The sequence below is a fragment of the Podospora pseudocomata genome, chromosome 4 (genome assembly GCF_035222375.1).
Source record: "Podospora pseudocomata strain CBS 415.72m chromosome 4, whole genome shotgun sequence".
Lineage (NCBI taxonomy): Eukaryota > Fungi > Ascomycota > Sordariomycetes > Sordariales > Podosporaceae > Podospora > Podospora pseudocomata.
Genome location: NC_085888.1, coordinates 909,235 through 925,174, shown reverse-complemented (window position 1 = coordinate 925,174; position 15,940 = coordinate 909,235). Strand labels below are relative to the sequence as shown.

At 52.1% G+C, this 15,940-nt stretch overlaps 5 protein-coding genes across 5 annotated transcripts; 2 read left to right on the top strand and 3 right to left on the bottom strand.

Moving 5' to 3' along the window:
* Window positions 1-160: 160 nt before the first annotated feature.
* On the top strand, window positions 161-1,541 carry ERP1 (emp24p/erv25p-related protein). The gene is made up of 3 exons (XM_062889696.1): window positions 161-609; window positions 668-973; window positions 1,029-1,541. Exons 1-3 carry the CDS (start codon window positions 406-408, stop codon window positions 1,176-1,178), a joined length of 660 nt encoding a protein of 219 aa, XP_062743259.1. The 5' UTR covers window positions 161-405; the 3' UTR covers window positions 1,179-1,541.
* YCK2 (Palmitoylated plasma membrane-bound casein kinase) lies at window positions 725-4,383 on the bottom strand (the record flags this gene model as incomplete). Its single annotated transcript, XM_062889695.1, has 5 exons — window positions 725-1,430; window positions 1,548-2,811; window positions 2,879-4,063; window positions 4,125-4,194; window positions 4,255-4,383. 3 exons carry the CDS (start codon window positions 4,381-4,383, stop codon window positions 2,925-2,927), a joined length of 1,338 nt encoding a protein of 445 aa, XP_062743258.1. The 3' UTR covers window positions 725-1,430; window positions 1,548-2,811; window positions 2,879-2,924.
* Window positions 4,384-4,400: 17 nt separating this feature from the next.
* On the bottom strand, window positions 4,401-5,456 carry QC762_0064010 (uncharacterized protein; the record flags this gene model as incomplete). The annotated part of the gene is made up of 3 exons (XM_062883653.1): window positions 4,401-4,458; window positions 5,213-5,380; window positions 5,443-5,456. 3 exons carry the CDS (start codon window positions 5,454-5,456, stop codon window positions 4,401-4,403), a joined length of 240 nt encoding a protein of 79 aa, XP_062743257.1.
* A 2,781-nt stretch (window positions 5,457-8,237) lies between these two features.
* Window positions 8,238-13,204, bottom strand: QC762_402490 (uncharacterized protein). Its single transcript, XM_062889694.1, has 3 exons — window positions 12,378-13,204; window positions 8,805-12,318; window positions 8,238-8,747 (listed from the first exon to the last, which is right to left on the bottom strand). The coding sequence occupies exons 1-3, from the start codon at window positions 12,708-12,710 to the stop codon at window positions 8,371-8,373; spliced, it is 4,224 nt and encodes a 1,407-aa protein (XP_062743256.1). The 5' UTR covers window positions 12,711-13,204; the 3' UTR covers window positions 8,238-8,370.
* A 602-nt stretch (window positions 13,205-13,806) lies between these two features.
* On the top strand, window positions 13,807-15,744 carry QC762_402480 (uncharacterized protein; the record flags this gene model as incomplete). Its single annotated transcript, XM_062889693.1, has 1 exon — window positions 13,807-15,744. One exon carries the CDS (start codon window positions 13,807-13,809, stop codon window positions 15,742-15,744), a length of 1,938 nt encoding a protein of 645 aa, XP_062743255.1.
* Between the last annotated feature and the right edge of the window lie 196 nt (window positions 15,745-15,940).

Sequence of the window (15,940 nt, the reverse complement as noted above, 5' to 3'; positions counted from 1 at the left end):
GAAATTCTGTCAAGCAACACCGCCTAAATTTTCTAGAGGGCACAGTGCGCTCTCACAGTTGTCACCTAAAAACGCCCAAGGGTCAAGTTTTCTGGTTACTGATCTCGCACGTGACTCTCCCTTCAGCTCAACCCCTGAGATTGGCTGGGCCGCTCCACTGAGAGTGGCCCCAACTTTTTACTGTGGAAGCGTGGCAGCTTCCAAGCTTGACCGGGGTCACGCCTGTGCTGTGCTGCTGCTGTTGCTGGTGAACTTGTGAACAAACCCGTCGCAAACGACGATAAACCGTTGACGAGCGACGACCATACCACGACCAATTCAAACGATACACCGACGGCTCCAATATCTCCCCCATCAACTACCACAATCGGTCACGGACAACACGTAAAAAAAACAACCGCCAAAATGAGGGCCATCCTCCCCCTCCTCTCCCTCGCCTCCATGGCCCAGGCCCTCTACTTCTACATCGACGTAACAACCCCCCGCTGCTTCTTCGAAGAGCTTCCCAAAGACACCCTCGTAGTAGGTCACTACGTAGCCGAAGAATGGGACGACCAGCGCCACCACTGGGCCAAGCACGAGGGCATCTCGATTTACATTTCCGTTGACGTATAACCTCCTCCCCCCCACGTCCTTCCTCTTTCCTTCCTAACTTTGTGCCCCCCAGGAAATCTTCGACAACGACCACCGCGTCGTCTCCCAGCGCGGCGGCCCCTCGGGCAAATTCACCTTCACCGCCGCCGAAGCCGGCGACCACAAAATCTGCTTCACCCCCTCCTCCTCCAGCGGCCGCTCCTCCTGGCTGAGCATGGCCCAGCCCAACGGCGGCATCCGCCTCACCCTCGACATGGCCATCGGCGAGACCTCGGCCATCGACAGCAGCGACAAGTCCAAGATTGCCGACCTGGCCACCCGGGTCAAGGACCTGAACGCGAGGCTGAATGACATCAGGAGGGAGCAGGTGTTTCAACGTGTAAGTTGCTCTCATTCAGGGAGATGGGGTGGTGCTGATATGAGGGGAACAATAGGAGAGAGAAGCCGAATTCCGTGATCAATCCGAGTCCACCAACGCTCGCGTCGTCCGCTGGATCTTGATTCAATTGTTTGTCCTTGCTGGTACCTGTGCTTGGCAGCTGAGCCATCTTAGGAGCTTTTTTATTAAGCAGAAGCTAACGTGAGAGAACAATTTTGGGGCATGACAAAATGAAGGAGATGAGGGGGGGTGTGCGTTTTATATATGTTGAAATAAGAAATGTTCGTTTGTTAGTTGTTGCCGTGGTTGGTGGTTGTGGTTATGAAATTTAGAAATAAGACTTGCCAATGGGAAAATGGTCTGTCTTTCTGTCTATAATGTATGTATGTCTGTCGTGGGAGTTATGAAATCATAAAGATCAGGGATTGTGTTTCAAGGCTGGAGGTGGAAAATGGTCCTATAAACATTGCTGGTGTCAGTGGAAACCCAGAGTTCTTCAGATGCAATGTGATGCCTGGATGGGTATTGTATGTTGTGCTTGCTCACTGGAGGTGATGAGACCAGAAAATATTACCAAATCCTTTCGTTATACACACCACAGATTTATATCAACTATATCTATCCCAGAGATTCCAACCCTTCACACCCTCAAGTTATCTTTCCAACATTCCGCCTAAATCAACCCTCCTCTCCAGCACCTTCCGCTCTTATCCCAACACCGTCCGCTCTCTACCCTCTTCGACTTGACTCCCTCCTCCCCTTGACTTTCCTCCTCACAACCAGCATTATTACCACACGCACCAAAGGCCTATACACCAACATAGGAAAACAGACAGCTCTTGTCAAGGGAAAACACACAACAACGAACTAAACTATATCCAAAAAGCCAAACAACAAAAAGACATTACAGCAGCAACAATTACAACAAAACCGACAATGTTTGTCCCATTTTACAACGCCCAGAGTCTTGTACAAAAAAAGAAAAGAAATGATATACCCACTCACCCACACATACACACACGCTTATACAGACAGATAAAACAAAGAAAACATACACCAGGCAAAAAACAGGGCAGGTTGGGTTCGGAATCAAAAATTTTTTTTCAATGACTCGAGTGTATACTGACTGACTGACTGCTGAACATAGCAAGGGGGCTCTTTCTCTTCGTGCTTGTGTTTTTCTTTTGGAGACAGAGAGATTCTTTCATTATTTCTGGACGAGCAAAAACAACAAGACGATGATGGAAAAAAGAAAACCAAAAAAAAAAGGAAAACACCACCCTGTCCAGCCAGCCAGAAAAAAACCACACGAGTCAAAAGAAAAAAAAAAAGTGATGAAACCATGCCCTGTTACAATGCCGTTCTTTTTCTGTATGTTCTCAAAAGGGATGCTGATTATTAGAGTGAGTTTATCTGCGAGTATGTGTGGTGATGTGTGTGTAATGTGTGAGAGTGAGAGTGAGAGTGAGAGTGTGAGAGTGAGAGTGAAAACGTTCCCCCAAGGCGCCAAACAAGTCAAGACTGATATTTTCCCCTGGCAGGCCAGCCCAAGAAGTAGTTATTAGCCCTGCCAACATCCTCCGCGAGAGCTGCAAGCAGGTCAAAGGCCAGAAAGACAAGACAAAGACAGAAAAAAAAGGGAGAAACCGGGATTATCGTAATCGTAATGCTGTCCAGGAAAGGCGCCAAATGTGCTAGAATGCGCCCCCGTGTAAGAAAGGCGTCCTTCTAATGTCCCATGCAAAAAAACTAACAACGCATGTCGCAGACAAATCATAAAGGACTCCTATCTTCGAAAGCCTCTATATAGAACGTGCCGCCGGCTGCCGCTTACAACGCTGATCCAACAAGTTAGCCGACTTGCTTGTCAACACTCTCGAGGCAAAACAAAAAGGCAAAGCTTACTCAGCAAGACGCCAGATCAACGCGTAAAAAAAACAACCAAAACCCATTAACCGCAGCAAAGAGTCTTCATGAACTTCTGGAAGCCTGTTGGCTGTGGTTGAGCGTTATTCTGGGGAGCAGGTATGGCAGGCGAGTGTGCCATCGGTCGTTGCGGTAGGTTCTGGGTGCTGGTCTGGAACTGGGCTTGGGTTGATCCCGTAGGTGTCGCTGCTGGCATGTTGTAACCCCCGACCGCGGGTCTTTGGGCTCCCAAGGCGGGCGCGTTTGGCCGTCCTTGCTTCGACTGCCTCTGGTTCGGCTGGGGCGGTAGGGGTTTCCCGGCGTTTAAATGCGACATGCTCAATTGAGGGGCTCGCGGGTCGCTTTGGTGGTGTGTCGTCGGCCCCCTCGAGTTGCCGTGGATCTCCATGGCCGAAGCCCCGGGGCGGGCGTTTGGGTTGTGCAAAGCGCCCGGGCGGTCCCAGTCCCCCTTCCTGTCGGGCTTGCCAACCTTCATCCAGTCATACTCTCCATCTTCGGGAATGCCAGCCTCCTTGAGCGCCGTGGTGAAAAGCTCACGGAGGTAGTCATAGTCGGGCGTGTCCTCGAAGCCGAGGTTGCGCACATATGTCAGATACGTCACCAACTGCTCGGGGAAACCCTCGCACAGCTCCTTGATGGGCGTCGTCTGCTTCTTCTCACCAATCTTCTCGTACTTCTGCTTATTAGTAGCAGCCTTGAGACCCTGCCAGGGAAGACCACCGCGCAAAAAGTACATGAATACGTGGCCAAGGGCCTCGAGATCGTCTCTTCTCGACTGCTCGCGACCAAGATGGGTGTTGATACTCATGTAACGAGCAGTGCCAGAAAGCGACTTGCGTTCGCGGTAGGGAATGTGTTGCTTCGTCTTGGGGTCACGGTATTGCTTGGCCATACCGAAATCGACCACGTGGATGACATTGGAAGTCTTGGAGTTTGGCCTGCCGATGAGGAAGTTATCGGGCTTGATATCACGGTAGATCAAGTTCTTCTCGTGGATGGTTTGGACGCGGGACAGCATCTGCTTGGCGACCATGACAACCGTCTTGAGGGAGAATCTCCGGTTGCAGTGGTCGAAAAGATCCTCGAGCGATGGACCGAGAAGATCGATCACCAGGATGTTGTGCAGACCTTCTTGGCCGAAGTAGTACACATTTGGGATGCCAGCTGCGACAAGGTTAGCCTGAGGTCATTCCCGCCCATCATGGGTGGGCACATGTCTACTTACGGCACCCGACGAGGATCTTGTATGTCCTGTACTCATCTCTCAGTTGGGGGGCATCGCTCTTTCTTGGTTCCTGCAATCACGTCGCGTCAGCATTTGCTTCTACCCTTGACGAGATGTCGGATTCACGTACAAACTTGATGGCAACCTGTTGGTTGTTCAGGAGGTTTGTGCCCTCGAAAATTACACCGAACGAACCCTCTCCGATTTTCTTTCCCACTCTATAGTGTACACCAACAACGTTGGAGGATGACGACGCCATTTCGGGCGAATTGATCGTCAGCGATCAGGAGCAACGCGACAGTGATTGTATGTATAGCACAGTCTCGGAGTAAATCTATAGCAGATTTAGATGTCAGTCGCGAGTTGCTTGTGGTCCATCGGCCAAATGATTTGGCGTCGTGTGCGTTGCCGGTCCAGATCGTTAACAGGGCAGCCTAGTTGGCGGCCTGGTGTGTGGCAGTGGGCAAGACTGGCTGGACCAATATGCCGAAGCGGAAACAAGTGTGCACTTGCGGTGCGAATAATAAACAATTGGAGTGGCGTATGGAGAGACTCACCCGATGTTCTCTGGACAAGACGTCAAGGTGGATGGAGTGAGCGGAAAGAACCCCTGGGCCAGGCGGTGGGCGGGCGGAGCTCTCTCTCAGCTGTCGGGCGAGGCGAAGCAATTGCGGGCGTAAGGTTTCTGTCTTGTCCTGTCGGTCGGTGATCGTCGGGATAGCGGTCGCGGTTCGTGTTCGAGCTGGGTGGGTGGATAGTGGACGTGGCGGTGGGCGCGAGGGCAGGCGGATTGAATTGACGATTCCGTTTCTTGACCGAGTCGACGGGTCTCTCTCTCCCGTCTTTCTCTCTCTCTCTCTTTCTCTCTCTCTCTCTCTCTTCTTCCAGGCACCAAAACACCAGACAAAGCGAATTGACTTGGGTGTCGCGATTATCCGAATCGGCCCCAACACGACTTGTCGTCTGCGGCCCTTGCTCAGGCACACAGGTTTGTGATGGATGGGCGATGGTCGTGCGGTGTGGCGGAGAGGTGGAATGGGAGAAGGAGGAAAAGGCAAATGCAAAGGGAGAGCTAAAGGAGGACGAACGAAACAGAAGGGGACGGCCAGTGCCAGGGCAGCGCAGCAGCAGGCCAGCGGAGTCGACGGCCGCGACAGGGGGCTAGCCGTGCACGGTCAAAATCCCACAGAGGCAAAGCGCCCCAGTCTTCTTCTTCGTGTCCAGTCACGACCTCTGGGCTTTCAACATGACCTGAACTGTCATCCAATGGATGCTTGTGCCAAACGGCTGCAGAGCTTTGCCTCTCAAACTTTGTTACCTTGATATCGCCATGCTTTTGATACTGATCAAGGACATGAGGCTGCTGCTCCTCCAACCCAAACTCGAAACTAGCTGCCCGTCGCTTCCATTCAGACCAGGATTTCCAGGTTGATGTGCCCCGTGCTTTTTTCCCATGTGCCCACCCACGGTTCACGCCCGAAAAGAAAACTCGCTCCCGATCAAGCTTCCATTTACGGTGGAGCAGAGATACAACTTTGCAATCTTGTCACTGGCCAATGCATTGAAATCCAGGCGCCGTCGTCATATAAAAGAGACTTGGGCCAGCAGTTGATGCCGAAAGGAAAGGAAAGGAAAGGAAAGGAGAGGAGAGAGATCAAGAATCCATGGCCGAGGCCAACGACCCTCTTTGAGATCCATTTCCCAACCCCCAAATCTCCACCGCTAGAAGCTTTCCCGGAACGGCATCTCGTCCAGCGGCGGCATCATAAAAAAAGGGGGCCAATGGGCTGAGGCGCATGACACTACTGCTCCTGGCTACAGTATGCAAACAAGCAAAGAGGAAGGTAGGACAAACCGTTCCCCATCTTGGTCCATCCATCCGTCATACGCATCTCATCTGCCACAAAGGCACAAGGCTTTCGGTCCTCGCTCCGGGTCTCGGTGACGGTGGTGCGGTACGGGAGAACACGCGGTAGGGTAAAATGGGTAGGCGAGATGCAGTTGCGGGACGGAGGAGGAGGCGGTGACGGTGGACAGCCCTGGTGCTGCTTGAAGGGTAACCCCTGTTCAAACAAAAGTCTGGGGAGCATATTTTTTTTACTGCGAGGCTGGGTCTGTTTTCCGTCCCGCTTTTCATCTCATCATTGCCAGAGGCCATCATCCAAACAACGTCAGATCAGACACCACTTCCTTCCTTTAAGATCCAATGTCGAGATGATTGACTGATTGATTGATTGATTGATTTCCTTCTGATGAACACGCCTGTCAAGCAGCCCACCAGCCTAGCCTCAAGGTGAGGCCACCAGGTCAAGTCGAAGGGAACCCAAGCTTTTGTTACCACAAGTTGATGATCACAAGCTCCATCACCACCAGGGTTTTCTTTCTTTTTTCACTGCCCCCTTGAGCCAAAAACGTTGAAGTCTTGGCGGCTCTAGGTAGGAATAGTGTAGCTCACAAATGCAACACGATCCCGATGGACGAGGCTGGGGAACATTGATGAACCCACCACGAAAGCATCACCATCATGATCCTGCTGCAGCACAACACTCTATCCCATCCATACCATCCTTCCTCATTTGGACATCCTGTCTCGGAGACCTGCCTTTTCTCTCCAACCTGGAAACCCCCCACAGCATTCAGCTGCAACAGCAGCCTGCAAGGCCAACTCACCAAGCATCTCTGGGCATCGTCCCACCACCCATAATTCCTCATCCTGGGGTACGGTAACAAAAAGACAAACATTTTCCATCTTCCTTTTCCAGCGCGGTTAACAACGTAGCATTCCTTGATATAACCGCCCGAAAAGTTCTAGATTCCATCTTTCTACGCGCTTGTCTCGCTCTCGGTCCCCGGCAGTAAAGTAAAATAAAAAACTGCAGGGACGACGGCATGTCCGTTGGTGCCAATACGCCAAAATCTCGCCAGTGTTGAATTTATTTCCGACGACGACCACAACCGAAAGTGATTTTTTCCGTTGTAAATTTAAGGATAGCCCAACCATTTCATTCAAAACTTTCTCGCCTCGGCGGCGGCGGTTGTCGCGTCTCTTGCCGGGGAGGAAAAGGATGGGAAATTATTATTCTCCTCGGAAATAGAAACCGGAGGCTTGCATTCGGCGAATCAGATGTGTTTGACATTTTGTCAAAACTTTGGGGGCATCATCAGACTGTGGCCAATGATATCCTATACATCTATATCCTCGAACACGGCTTCATGGTCTCGTGATCTTTATCATATTTCTTCCAGGGTACCTATGTGCTCTGATCAACGCTGATTCTCGCGACAAAGACCACACACAGATCCTGGAGGGTTGTCAACGGGTGCACCTTCCGATGACATGCATCTTCAGTTCGCTTGCCTACCCGGGTGGCTGTCTCACATCCTCCAACTAATAACCAGCACCTGTTTGCCCCCTTCCCGCTGGTGTTGGACTCGACTCGAGATAATAAAAACCTGAAAGAAACTCACCTCCTCTGACCACCACCGAAACGCCACCGGAACACAGTCCCCCCTCAAACTCTCAGCCCTCCACAGCAATCATTGCTCCTTTAAGAAGTTCACAATCCATGTTGTGCAACCCTCCCCCCATCCCATTAAGTATTCCTTTCCCATCTCCCAGCAGTCCTCATATCAAAACACATTATTCACTTCATTCACACATCTTTTCTCAAGCCACCTAGCTAGCTTGTATGTCACTCAAGAAATTCTCATGCTCAACTACCTCCACACGCTGCTTCTGACCCCCTTTTTCACCCCACTCCATCAGAACGAGAAAGAAAAAACAAGTCAAAACTCCCAAGCAGCAAAAGTAGCAAGCCTATATGACGAATTACTTCTACACTTTCAGTTTGGTTATTGCCTATGTCTCAACAATGTTGTTGTATTTCCCATCCTTCCCCCCGCCCAAAACACATCGCCTTAAACCACCCACCACCCACCACCACCATCCCTTCCAAATCCAACATCATGATAGTTATGAGAACAAAACAGACAGAAGAGAGAAAAAAAGAAGTCACATTCATCTGGTGTGTGTTGTGTGTGTGTGTGTGTGTCCCCATCCCATTAATAACATCAACATGAAAAAAAAAAAAACAGACAGTCCAACCCCCCCCCCCCCCACCCCCCGACGCCCAAATTCATTTTCGTTCCCTAGGTACTTTCTCGCTCACTCCCTTCCCTTCAGCAATAACAGCAAAAAAATCATCATGACAAAAAGCCCACAAACAATCCTCTCCTCTCCTACCCCTCAAACCGCAAACAAGCCCCCACCCCCATTCTTTCCCCCATCCTTACCCGCCGCCGCCTTCTCCGCAAACTTCTTCAGAATCGCCGCCTCCTCGCTCCCACCATCCCCATTAACGCTCGACCTCCCAGCCGCCGTCAGCTCGCTAAACGCCGCCGTCACCGTCTTCTCAGCATACTCGCTCGTCGTGAGAAACCACGCATCCGCCCTCGCCTTCTCAACATACCCCCTCAGCACATCATCCTCCCACTTCATATTCTCCAATATCTTCTGCTGCGCCTGCTCGTCCAGGTTCCCAAAACGTCGGTCCACCTCCTCCGTGTACACCCCCAAACACTCCGAAGGCTTGACAAACGGGCTGAACTTGTCGTCTGAGAGTCCTGTTGCGTGGTGGGCAGTTAGCATGTGATCCAGTCCATGACAAATGAACAACTTACTCTGCTCGTAAACAGCAAAGAGGGCATGATAGGTAGCCGTGTTGCCCAACAACGTCAGCTGCGCCTCGTCACCCTTGTTCTTAGTCTGGTTGACAGCCTTCCAATCGTCGCGAACAAAACAGCGACGCCAGATCAGCCGCACCGCCTTGGCACGTTCCTCGCCCTTGAGGCCGTACTTAGCAACCTTGAGGGCCAGACAGAACGGGTCCGGGATCACGTGCTCGTACTGCTCGCCCAGGTCGGCCAGCGTGAGCAGGTCGATCAAGGTGGCAGGATGCAACGCCTCGTGTTTGAGCAAGCGAGACATGCCGTCCTCAAAAATCCGGTGGAGCGCCTTTTGTCTCTTGGGAATCAGCACGGCTTGCTCCTTGAGAAGAAGCTCCAGCTCCGCCGACTCGTCAACCCCCTCCTTGATGATGGGCAGGATGGTCTTGTAGAGAGTGTCCTGGATCTTGATAATCTCCAGCTCTTGTTCAATCTTTTCCAGGTTGATGCTGGTCTTGGCCAGAAGATCAGTGGATGCGCTGCTGGCGTGGTCTCCATTCATGGACTGTTCAGCTTCCTCAGCCATAAAGGCCAGCTTGCCCAGGCTGAGCTCAATCTTCTTATTCCAGATCTGCTGCTTGCGACTCAGACCCAGATTGAGAAGAGTTTCGGCAGCATGGTCAATATCGTGTTCTCGTTGGACATCGTTGATCCATGAAATCTTGGCCAGCTCAGGCTTGGCCCGGAGGAATAGCGTAGCAAAGCCATGTCTGTCGTATGGAAAGTCGAGAACGGCCTGGACTCCACTGTTCTCGAGCAGGACCTCATAAGCACGGAAGGCAAAGTTCGCTCCATAGTCGTCAAATAGCCTGCCCATACGCTTCTTCTTCTCTTCAACCTGGAACTGCATGTTCTCGGCGTTTTGGGGGACGGCGCTGGCGGCCTTCTGCTCCATCAACAGAATCTGCTGCACAACGACTTCGGCAAGGGCGTCAAAGCCCTTGTACTCTTTGGCAAGCTGGATAGCCTCCTCCCAGAGTTCAAAGTCCTTCAGACGGGTTACCTTGTCATAAACCTCCTCCGCGTACGCCTTCAGATAGAGTTTTCCGCGTTCCTGAATTTCCGAGACTTCACTTTCCGTAGCCCACGAGGCCTGGTCGATCAATGATTGCAGGTATTGGCTGATCAAAGGTGGCAGCAGACCTCGGGTTGACTCGAGGAGCATTTTGTTGGCGGGGTTGCTCTCTTGTGCTGGTTGATGAGAGTCGAGCCACTTGAAACAGAACTCAACAAGTCGCTTGTGGTTGTGAATAATGAGATGAGTAGCAGACCAGGGCTCTGGGAATCCGGTGCCGCCCGGGACCTCAGTGCCGCTCACTCCGTAGTCATTAGCCCTGGAGAGACGGAACTTCCGGGCCTCGGCAAGTGCTCCGTTCTCGACAGTAGCGGCTTCCCATGCCAATCGGGTGATTTCATCATCAGAGTTGACAACTCCCTTTGTGTAGATGTACTTGATGACCTGATAAGTCCAAGCAAGGAAGATGTCGAACCTCCAGACGTCATGAATAAACCAATGCCGGACAGGATCAACCTCTCCGACCGCCATGTTGAGGTCCGTTTTTTGGCTTTCATGAATCCAGGCAACGATTTCCGTGACCACTGTTCTCTCTCCTTGTGGTCGCTGTGCGAGGAAGTCCTCATGCTTCTGCCACACATATGTTGCAACCGCCAGTTTTTCGGCGTTGTAGAGCAACTTCCAGCGGGTTTGGGCATCCAGCTCAATCGCGAGCTCGCCAAGGTAGGAGATTAGGCCATCCAGATAGCTGATCCGTAGCCGAAGGTTGTTTTCGAGGGAGGCTGAGATGTTGGAAATGAAAGGTGTCTTGGAGCCCAGGATTTCGCTGCTGAGCAGGATAGCGGCTGTTCCAATATCCTGCGCGGAGAAAGGAAGCTGCCTCTTGCCCCGAAAGACGAGCGGGTTGTCCCCCTTGACCCCAAAGAAGACGGCCTGCTCGAGCTTGCTCTTTGCTGTGATTTGTGGCGGCTGGTTGGTAGTGAATCGGTCCACATCCGTCACGGCAACCCTGACAGTCCCAACACCCTGCAACAAGAGCACGACGGCCGGATTTTTGGTTCTGAATCGGTGGATACGCTGCCCATCTTGACCCGGATCATTGCTGCTGGGCTCTTCGCTGCCGGAGCCAACCACCTGTAATGAATCCTCATCTCGAAAGTCGATCACGTCCTCAAACGTTGGCGGTAAGGCATGAGCGTCGTCCAGCAGCTGCACGTCAGGAGACTCGGGGAGCAAACCCATGGAGGCAACAACTACGGCCCGGTCGAATACGACGAAAGCAACAAGTGCTGGACGTGGTAGGTGGAGTCGGGGTTTCTCGGCAGTAACAGGTCTGACGGGGGTGGTGTATGAATTTATCGGGCGAACAATACCAAGTCGATAGTCACCCTCCTCGATCGTCACCTCCACAATGGCATATCGAGACTGGCGCCTGTCCGAGTGTGATACTAGCAACAATCCATGCTGTACCGTGTCGATCCCTTGTTCAAGGTCATATTTGTTGAGTCGACTGGCACTAATGTATTTGTCTTCAACGCCTCGTGGTACAAAGGTAAAGTCCAATACCTCAAAAGAATCCGGTGTGAACTCCTGAGCTTTCTTGTCGGTTGCGCGGACTGCTTCGCTCAAGGCATCTCGCAGAGGAAAGTCGATAAGCAACTCGTGCTGACCGCCACGATGGATCTTCCAAAAGCATAATCTCCCTTTGGTGGAAGCGGCGGCAATGATGCGCTCTCCGACGTTCGACCCATGTGTTGCCCGTGCGGCTGTAATGTCGGTCCGAGATGAGGAGCCAGAAAAGGCGTTGCGGATATTGCCAAGGAAGCCCACCAGATTGTTGGACAAGCCGTCGCGGAGGAATTGGACGGAGATTCCAGGTCGGCCGTGGGTATCCCTGACGCTCATGTAGGCAAGGCGACCACTGCTCAGAACAAGGACGAAGGCAGATGTTTCCGCGTTTACAATCTGAAGGACATGCTCTCCGGAGAACATACCCGGGATGGTGTCCTCGACCCCGTTCCGTTGCTGGCGGATGAAATCGAGAGTAGCGGCGCTCGCAATAGATTCCCAGTAGGCGATTTTGCCGCTGACGGGCATGACAACCACCAGACCCGGTTCATCGGAGGCGGCGGATGGTGGTACTAGGGAACCGAGCGGTAGAGGGTCGTTGACATGCTTCGAGGGATAGGGGAGTGTGAAGACGAATGTTTCGGGAGACGAGACGGTCGATGCATATGGCCAGACGAAGGCGTGCGTATGGGTGAGGGTCAGGGCATAGCCACTTGAAGAAAAGATGGCACCCTGCTGTCGGTCTTTTAGAGGAGTTAGCATCACAAGTCCACGCGGAGTTCCCTCGCCCAAGAGTACAGGCAGGTAGGTCTTACTCTGCGCGTCGGCGCGGAGCCTATCCGGCAACGCTGGCAGTTTGCTCACTGTGTACGCATTGTTCTGTGTCTGTAAAGAGTAACTAGTCAGCATACATCGAGATCATCCACGGCGCATGGGAGACATACCAGAACAACACTCCCATCGCCCTTGTTTGGTCTCTCGCCGGCCTTTGGCTTCTTGAAACGGACACTGAGCTCCCGTCGCGGCACGCCGACATTCTCAATGCCGTCGCTCTTCGTGCCAAGCAGGTCGAGCTGGTCCGACTTCACCTCAAAGTTCTCGGGCGCGGCAGTGGCAGCGGCATCGGGATTCGCAAAAGTCGTTTCCGACAATGGCAGTCTTTGCCGTTTCGCTTTGGGTTGTTGTGCTGAATTCTCGCCGCTCAAAGGTCGCTGACGACGGCGACTGCTGCGGGTTCCCTTCGCGGGCCCGCCTTCTTGGAGAGTGGGCGCAAACATCGAGTTCGCGGTCGCGACTTGATGTGGTGATGTTTTTTTTTCTTCAGGTGCTGATGATGCGCGACCTGGCGACGGGACCGCCGATTGAGAGAGACGCCACTGGGGTTCGTGGAAATCGGGTAGTCGATGCTCTATCTCAGCATGTCTCTGGTGGAATGGGTAGGATGCTCGAAATCGCTGATAAAAGGTAAATACAGGCTGCTGTCGGGTTCTAGAGAGGGCGGAAGAGGATGGAATTGAAGGGCGACGCTTCTTTTCGGTTTGACCTTTCCACAGGCACGAGTGACGAAGCCTTCAGCGATTGGCCTGTGTTGACTTTGGTCGAAAAAGTATTGATACCTGATTGGCTCCGTGCCGCAAAACGTGGAGACCAAGCTGCCAGTGCTTTCTTCGCGCTAGCACCCGATTGGGGAGCACGGCCAAGACTGTGATCTCCACCGCAAAAACAGTGTTAAATCGAGACGTTGGGAGAGCAGCATCTCCAGGTGATTTCAAAATGTAGTGAGCGCAGCCAAGGTCTAACAAGGCCTTTGTGAACCCTTAAACAAAGCTGTATGTCTTTGAAGGGGAATTTTTAGAGCTTTGTAGCCAATTATTTTGATGCTTTGTATCCAATGCAAAGGTATGGCATGGCGGTATAACCGAAGGCCATCGTTTGATATCGAAGTCTCTCGCTAACAATCCCCATGTTTTTAGAAAAGCCTTTGGGAACTTTCCTCTCGACCACGACCTTTTCACTTCCTTTACACTTGGTAGTTGTGATCCCTCTTTACCTTTCACCTCATTGTTTTCTTTTTTGGCCATAGCTCCCTCTTCTCATTCCATTTTCTCGCCATCAGGAGGAAAGGCCTCGCAATGGGTTAGTCCACCGTTGCAGTCAGCAAATCCTGGACTTTTAGGGGACCACGGACAATGAGTGACATCATCGCGGATTGGGGCTCCGTCGCGGTATTATTCCGTCGCAACGACCACCCACCTCCAACGACACACTCACTATCCAACCTTGTCGGCGTGGAATAACCAAGATAGCAATCTGGCCAATATCTCTCCATTTCGATATGTTTCCTGGCAATAGAGAGACTGAGAATCAGCAGCCATGAACCGAGGGGCCACATCCATCACCATCACTGACCCCTTTGTCAAGTACACGTCCCTGATAGCTACAGGTGCTTACAGCCCTGATGCGGCACAGTACCGTCTCGCACACCACCTCCAAAAGATATACACAAGACTCAAAGACTACAAACCCACCCACGAGTATCGAAGCAGGCTGGGCCAGATTGCCAGAGCCATTGATCCTGTCACCACGAGTGCACATGGAGGAGACGATATAGCGTCTCCCACCCATCCCATTCGTCGGAATCCTCTCTTTTCCAAACTTTTTCAGCGAGACGACAGCAAAGACAGTCTTGCCCTGACAAGAACACTCACTGACCAGCAAGCCGCTCTCCATGTAAACTCTCCCAAAGGGCTTTTTCTGTCGGGCGAGGTGGGCACAGGCAAATCGATGTTGCTCGATCTCTTGGCCGAGGGTCTTCCTACAAAAGGGAAGAAGAGGTGGCATTATAACACATTCATGCTTCACGCCTTTTCACGGCTGGAAGAATTCCGAAAGTCGCACTCCAAGGTCTTGTCAACACACGGCGCAGATTACTCGCTGCTGTGGATAGCAAAGGAAATGGTTGAGCAGTCTCCCATTCTCTTTCTTGATGAGTTTCAGCTCCCTGATCGAGCCGCCAGCAAGATCATGAATAATCTTTTCATTGCCTTTTTCCAGTTGGGTGGTGTTCTCATTGCTTCGTCCAACAGAATGCCCGAGGAGCTTGAGAAAGCCACGGGTGGTTACTACTCGCCACCAACCACCGGTGGACTTGTGGAAAGGGTAATAGGGTATGGCAAGAGTCAGTATGGCGAGCTGTTTGGGAAGACGAGTGATTTTGCCAGCTTTCTGGAAGTTCTGAAGGCTCGATGTGACTTCTGGCACATGGAGGGCACGCGGGATTGGCGGAGAAGGGAAAGCCATGGCAGTGCTACTCTCCCTGTTGCGGAGTCATCTGGTACTTTCCATGCCGAGAGTTGGTCAGCAAGAACAGCCGTCAGTACTGCTGAGCATGGCCATGAAGAGGTCGAAAGCAACTCTTCGGCACGGGCACCAGCGATGTATTTCCTACCATCTCAAAATCGGGAAACATGGCAAACCATTTACTCAGACACTGCGGATTGGGAGCCATACTCTCACATAGTGTATGGGAGGAAGGTAACTGCTCCCAGACAGCGACACGGAGTGGCGTGCTGGAGCTTTGATGAACTAGTGAGATCTCTAGGTCCCGCAGATTACATCAGTCTGGCGTCCAACTACCACACCTTCATCATTGACAAGATTCCTGTTTTGGACTTTTCTATGAAGAACGAGGCCAGAAGGTTCATCACCTTTCTGGACGCCCTGTACGAGTCACGCTGCAAGCTCATTGTTCATGCTGAGGTCGGCCCTGATGACTTGTTCTTCCCGGAGATGAGGGCGTCGGGTAGAACAACGGGCGGGACTGGGACCGCTCCGGCCCAAGTTGAGGTTGTCGATGATGCTACCTATTCCGAGACCATCGCAGAGGTTTTCCAAGATCAAATGTCCCCCTTCCGGCCCAACATCTCTACTTATGCCGACTCCAGAAATGCCAAATATGATCCGGATCAGGACTCGGATTTTGGCAAGGAACAGGAGAGCAAGATTGACTTTACCAAAACCGGGGGTTTCACCGGTGAAGACGAAAGATTCGCGTACAAGAGAGCCACGAGTAGACTTTGGGAGCTATGCAGCGGGCAGTGGCATGCTCGGGAAGGGGATTGGTGGCGCCCTTTGGCGAGGGAGGCTAGGCACTGGGAAGGCAAAGAGGTATCGAAGCCTATGCCTTCACCCCTTATTAACTCACCCAAGAGCGAGATTACCATGGGTGAGCCTGTAGAGTTGGATGAGACTGCTGGCCTGGAGAGGCATAGAGTTCAAAGCTTGAAGGAGGGCGAACGCCACACGATCTAAGCACATGGTTCTGTGTAAAGCTTAGCAACTGAGAGCCAAGTTTTTATAGAGCTTGACAGAGATTTCTGTCCTGGAAAGCACCCTGGTTGCCTTCGAGGATCTTCATAAGGGAAGCGATGGCGCTCCTTGCTCGTGGTAACCACCGCTTGCTTGCAGTATATGTATGTGTTTGGTCGCGACGTTTCTTGTTTGCTTG